Source organism: Haliotis rubra, unplaced genomic scaffold (genome assembly GCF_003918875.1).
Source record: "Haliotis rubra isolate DU_JTF1 unplaced genomic scaffold, ASM391887v1 Scf793, whole genome shotgun sequence".
Taxonomy (NCBI): Eukaryota; Metazoa; Mollusca; class Gastropoda; order Lepetellida; family Haliotidae; genus Haliotis; species Haliotis rubra.
The window spans coordinates 75536-82515 of NW_025767516.1; the positions used below are offsets into that span (position 1 = coordinate 75536).

At 39.5% G+C, this 6980-nt stretch overlaps 1 protein-coding gene across 1 annotated transcript; it reads right to left on the minus strand.

Moving 5' to 3' along the window:
- Positions 1-932: 932 nt before the first annotated feature.
- On the minus strand, positions 933-4202 carry LOC124261270 (probable G-protein coupled receptor 139). Its single transcript, XM_046695582.1, has 2 exons — positions 4158-4202; positions 933-2341 (listed from the first exon to the last, which is right to left on the minus strand). The coding sequence occupies exon 2, from the start codon at positions 2128-2130 to the stop codon at positions 1075-1077; it is 1056 nt and encodes a 351-aa protein (XP_046551538.1). The 5' UTR covers positions 2131-2341; positions 4158-4202; the 3' UTR covers positions 933-1074.
- Positions 4203-6980: the final 2778 nt, after the last annotated feature.

The following is a 6980-nucleotide window of genomic DNA, read 5'->3' on the forward strand; positions in this document are numbered from 1 at the left end:
GTGAGTGAGTTTATTTTTACGCCGCTTTTAGCAATATTCCAGCAATATCACGGCGGGGGACACCAGAAATGGGCTTAACACATTGTACCCACGTGGGGAATCGAACCCGGGTTTTCGGCGTGACGAGCGAACGCTTTAACCACTAGGCTACCCCACCGCCCCGGGTGATGGTAGATATCTGTGGAAACTAAAACAACATAACCCTCTCCAGAATCGTGAGAAATGTCTGCTTAATGCAATGCCCATTGTGTGAATCCCACCTTATCTTAGGCATTGTGTATAGTGATTATACCAAATGATCCCGGCCAGGTGAATAGTTGCTGTCTCACACACGGCAGAATTCACAAACACATGCAAACATATGCAGTTTCTCTTACTTGTTAGATAGATAGCACAAATACGACAACAAAGCAAGACTTATCAGAACGTTCGCTGATGACTTCAAAAAACGACTGACGTGCACATGTAGATCCTCTCGCAATTGTGTTATGCAAACATCTTCATCAAATTGGCACCACCAAGAATCATTCCACATTCACTCCATTGGTAATCGGAAAACACAAATATGTGTGACAATTTATCAGACGTATACGCCACTGGAGTCTTGAGTAGACATACAATGTCTTGTACATATTTCTCCTCGTCATCTAGTTCCTTGTAAATTGGTACGTCATAATGCTGATTGTTTATTGTTGTCTTTCATGATCAATCACATTATAGCTGGAACCACTGGTGGCCGTTGGATTTCCTGAAACCTATGATGCCATTTAAATGATTTTATTTTCTAACTTGCTTGCCACCGAATTGTCGCACATATTGCAATAAAGAAGTTATCTATACCTCATCTGTCCATATCCTGTTTATTGATTCGTCGGTACACAATTACTATGAGAACTATTACCTCAAACTGTCCAGATTTGTTCATTTCTTAATTTTGGTTGAAAGTCCCGCTTAACAGACAGGCTCACTCACTCAATATCTCATCTACCTGTAAGTTCTCAAACACTCCATCAGTCCAAACCGCCCATCCACGCTAAGTCTCACTCATTCACTTTTCGCATTTAAAAAGTAGTTCTATGCCTGCCACTGTGTTGACGGACGACTACCCATACTGATGTACTCAGAGCTTACAACTTCAGATTTACGTTTGCAACAAAGTTCAAGGAACAGACATCTGAATTTTCTAGCACTCATGGAATACAAATAGAAGTTGATAGCATGAGTGGAATCACACAAGACATAGGCGATTGTGTCAATGAGATAAAGAACCGCTCCCTCCATAGACTTGTTAGAAGGGTTCAAGTAGGGGGACATTATCAGCAACACACATCTCGGTGTAGTAAGAACCACAAGGGCAATCGCTGATGTCACGAGCATGATAGTGATTTGACGGTGTCGATCCGCTTGGGCACTGTCAGTTTTCGAGTCGCTTCTATTCAGGTATTTGCGAGTCTTGGTAGATTTTACAATTCCTGCAATGATGAGCAGGTTGAAGATGAGAAGAAGGACACACGGGATTACGGCATACACAAGGACGTTAATCCAGTACCACACATGAACCATGAAGTAGATGTATTTCCCGTTGATGTTACAGAAAACACTCTTGGTGGAAGCATAATAATGATAATCCATCGTCCAGAAGAGATGAAGAAAGAGCCCAATGAGGGGCAAGGTTATCGACATCACGACTGTCAAGGATTTCTTGAAGGTCCAGATCTTGCCTATCTGGAAAGGGAACCACACTGCAGCAAATCTCTCCACGGAGAGTCCAACAAGAAGCCAGTTGCCGTACGTGATGAGGAAGTTCCCGAAGAATCCCAGAAACTTGCAGCCACATATTCCAATCTGGACTCCGTTGTCTGTGAGGACAAACATCAGAAGCTTGTTAACGATGGCAAGGTTGTCGACGATGGCGAGGAGGGCGATGTAGACAGCGAGGGACCTCTGAGGGGACATCTTGATGATTGTGATGATGGTGAAACAGTTTCCTGGAAATCCCAAGGCAAAGATGGCCCACAAATAATAGGTTTCTATGTTAAATGCTAAAGCGTCTATTTGTGCCCAGTCGTTGTCCTCCTGAGAAGGGGTCCATGATGTTATTTCAAACTCCAGTGTTGTATTTAGTTCCATTTTAATACTTTGAATGCAGTTTACTGGGTAGAATAATACTCTAACGTCATATCATATCAATGAAAATTGACCACCACAGATTGCATCTTAGCGTCCGATTCAGTTAAATATGGGATGCAGTTTAATCGCCTGGTGAGCTGGTCTGTCCGATGAACTTTTCCGGGTTGTACTTCCATTCGTGGTTTCATCAACAGGGAATCTGTTTCTTATTCTGAAACAAATTCATTCCAATATTTAGATTTATGAGACGAAAAAATGTATCCTTCGACGAGAAAATACTTGCAATGTTTTGATGTTGTTTTCCAATCATACTCAACAATGTACCAACTAGATGACGGCGGCCTGTGTCTAAACCAGGCAATTTATATTTCATTTGATTGACATTTTGAACAAAGATCCACGACATATGAATATGAAAACCCGTCATCCACAAAGTCATCAATCCTAATGACGTGACTCATTCAGAGGTATTGATCGACCAACAATGTTTTCCGAGGACTAATAACAAAACGACACAGGTGTCGTTTGTAGCAATGTAATTTATCTCAAAGCATTGTCAGCTGCGCCAACTAAAACATTATTTCGCCAGTTATTAAAGTACATACAGATGGCACAGTATTTTAATAATAATGCTACTTTTTGCGTCAAGAATCCAACGCGATGATGATCGCTGGCGTTAAATTATTACCCTGATGGAATTGTACTTTCAAAGCTGCTACTAAGCGCTAAGCGCGACCGTATAGGTCCGTACATCCGCTTTTCAGGTACCCATTTTAAACAGTTGGGTGGACTGAGTGCAATGTGGACGAAGTGCCTTGCCCAGGGACACAACACAGTATGAGACCCAGGTCACAAATTTTGGCGTCTCCGCGGAAAACGAACCTGGGCCTTTGGCGTGAGAGGCCATGATGCTAACCACTACACCACTGTGCTCCACATAACGACTTGTGCTTATTATGCTTGAAGCTAATAAAGGCACTGAAGACCAGGCCCCGATTTCTCGAAACAACTTAATTTCATGACATAAATTTCAAACTGAGTTTGACAATTTGAAACAGCTGAAATTTTAACTCAAGTGCATTTGTTAAAATAAAAAAAAGCCCAATCAACTTACGTAATCTATCCATCAAACTCAAATTGTCTACTATGTTTGAGTTTAATATCGATTTTAGTTCATTATGGGAAATGCATTTTCTCAAAATTCAGTGAAAACCTAAGTTTGTTTCGAGAAATTGGGGCCAGATCTCTCCCAAAAACTTGACATCTCCTTAATACCGAACTAAATTAAGAGATATTTAGATGGTGAAGAGTATTTGTTTGATTTCACTCCGCTTGTGCTCTTGCTAGCAATGCATTACGTATATTCAAAAAGTCAATACCGGGGACTAATTAGTCTTGAATTTCTGCCGAGACGGATTCTATAAGGAGTAAAATGCAAAATAGCTTAAAAACAGTATTTGAATATCACAAAGTGAAAATGTGTTTAATCTAAAGATTAATATTCTCCCAGAAAACCCAAGTGATGAACGTCTTCATCAAGATATACAACAAGATAGTGGATGGCAATATTGACTGCTAACTCTCTGGCATAGGCGTCTCTAGTTGCATGTACATGCAAATCCTGTGTTACAGGAATTGCGTGTTAGTGTGAAATGTCTAAGTTAATTCTACATCGAAGAATCATTTAGGACCTTTTGTGCAAAATTCCGAACCCCTCTACTAATAGGGATAAATGTAAATGTTACAAATAAGAAATCGAAGAAATGAATACATAAATGAGTCCACATGTTCTGTATTCCATATGGACTTGTCTGCTTAATGAGCATAGAGTTTATTAGTATTTAAGGTAAATGTTTATGAACGGTAAAAATTATTATTCTCGTCCTCAATTGATTAACACGTACTGAAATAATGAATGAAATATATTTCAAATATTTTTAAACAATTTCAGTGTATACTTATTATTAATAGCATTGTATTTCCTTTAAATCCACAATGCATAATATAATATGTTTAAAATGACTTACCGTTGCCACGCGAGAGCCTGAGTTAAGAGAAAGGCAGTATACAACAGTCGCCCTCAACAGCTGATTCACAAATACCAACATCTGTACATAAGCTCGAGATCGATAAACGTGCCACAACCCTTACTGTGTCTTTTGTGGGAGGCGGATGTATAACTCCATCATTGCTGTATCAGGGGTCGGGGAAAGCTACGGGCTGACTGAGTATTGGGCGGAACAGTATGCTTCTTTATCTCATTGGCTTGTGTTCACAGTTCCAGTGTTGTGAAGCTGATAGGCATAGTTCGGAAGTTGACGGGTCAATACTCTATGTCTGGTCAACGACTGGCTGAACGAACACGGGATGAGCTTGAATGTAATTTTATAATCTGTTGGTGCGGTCGCTCATGCACTAAGTCAGTTTTGACTCTGCTTTTACCAGTACCCCCGTAATGTCGCTGTGTGGAAGTTTTATGTGGACAGAGAGCTCGGAGTACTGAACGTTATAGAGACCCACTGAACAATGACAGATGCATGACCAACATGGTCATTCCTTGAAATGTACTTCAAACCACGTGTTGTAAAAATCTCCATACTACTTCACAAATATGATATGGTGAGTGAGTTTCCCCATACATTTTACAGAGCATACTCATGTGGAAAGTCGACCAGTACCCTTCGGTGTGATGGTCCAACATCCACTGTCCAAACATATGGTTACTTTGAATGATGTGAAATGTGTGTTTCTGCTAATATATGAACTGTGTTAAATATTCCATCACAAGGGATAACTATTTCAAAGCACGAACAATGAAGGATCTTTTTAACTAATATAAGTTCTCATTTAATTATTGCATTTTAAAAAGAATTAGACTTGTTAACTGATTTGTAAATAGATATATATTTTATTATTGGTAGTTTAGATTAGTAATTGAGATTGTTAGTGGCTGTACCCTCAAAGGGGGTTGAAGTAGCGAAAGATTATTGTCCTCCTGAGAGGGTACGTAAGTCCCGAAACATTCAAAGGAAATTTAAATTTACCAGCTGTTTTAAATGTAGTATTCTTGTCATTTTAACTGTTGGCTAAATTTTCCTACAGTCGCCAGCGGCTGAAGGGATGATATAAATCCAGCTAGAGTCCATGCAGGTAGCAAAAGTACTGTAAGTCCCAATGGTCCCTAGTTTGGTGATCAACCTTCAGTTGTTGGCGATCTACAGCCAGTTTTTTATATTGTATTGTCCAAATAGTGCTATTAGTTTTAACTTTCCACACTAGTTTTAGTTGTAATTGTGATATACTGGTTGTTTTACTGTCCTTCGTAGACAGGTTTTTATCATATACATATATTCCATTTCAATGTCAAATATGTTTCGTCACGATATGGCTGAGATATTGCCGATGTGACGTTAAATATTAACTCAGTCACTCACTCACTTCACTGCTGATATATGTAAATAAGTGTCATCACTTCGTCAGTAGCATCACTTGCACATCATCATCATCAATTTGTGTCTTGATGTTCTCCCATAAGTCCTGATTGTGCGGCTGCTTGTACTAGCCCAGACTGAAGCTGGTTTTATAGTGCTAGCTCATTTAGATACCATGCCGCAGTGAAGCATGAATACCCCACTCAGACATAGTGTATGGCTGTTGTTTCTTTGTACTAGCCCACTCAGACACAGTATACTGACTCCGAGCCGACCAGTCCTTGTTGTACCCATTAATGCCGAGCCCCAGGCAGGGAACAACAAGTACCATATTTTAACGTCTTTTGGTATGACGCGGTCGGGCATTGAACCCGCGACCTCACGCTCTCCAGGCCAAACAAAATAGGTTAGTATGTATCCTGTGATGGCAATTTGCAAACACACCTCAGCTCACCAACTGTTGTTGATTATCTCAGTCCAACTGGTCATTAAACGATTCAAGCTTAACATTTCTTTGCAAACTATCATAATTGTACAAGCAAAATAGAACAAAATCCAGAACAGAACTGAAATTCTACCAGAGAAAGCAGTTGCCATTTGCAAAATGACGTTATTCTCAATAACAATGGCTGATAATAGATTACATAATCTAAAACCGACATGTTTTTTTATGCCCGGTTTCCAATATTGCAATCTATCTTAGTCCTTAATGCTGCAGATTCGTAACCTGACGTCATCGTTGTCATTGTGCAAGATGACACATGGACAGCCATCATCCGTCAAAACGACTTGATCAGTTTGAAATCTTCATATATATAGCAAATTTAATGTCTTAACACATTATGATATGGTTCTTGACATTTTGAAATAATCAGTCCTTGCAATAAAGCAATTGCTTTACCATTTGAGGTGTGACGTTATTTTTGGGTTGCCATTTCAGTTGAAGATGGTAATTGTACTTGTTTGAAACATATTATTCAATTTTCAGTTTCCACAATCTTGTGAAAACGTCTTGGCGGAAGAAATCACGTACATGTGTTATCTTAATGGTGTTTTCGACAAATCTCCATCACCAAAGATATATCAGTCTCGATTATCCTGTATCTGGATACAGACATTAAAGGTCAACGAGTGCTTCAAAGTGTATGAAAGGGTCACAGGAAATCAGCCATAACACCTGGTGTCATTAGAAATATAGTGAAACATCATATCTGGGGTGAAACAGTTTCTGTTATCGGATGATAAGTTTAACATCAAAATCTTTTGTTAGAACAAATATTTTTCAAACCATCTCTCTTTATTCTGAAAAGCCTTGTAATATGTGGCTTCATAAAATATAGGGAATCAACACGTCCTCGTGGAGAAATCGAACCCAGGTCTTCGGTGAGAGGAGCAAACGCATTAACCACTAGGCTATGC

Coding starts and splice junctions, on each gene's coding strand:
- LOC124261270 (XM_046695582.1), bottom strand. CDS start 2,130: ATGGAACTAAATACAACACTGGAGTTTGAAATAACATCATGGACCCCT.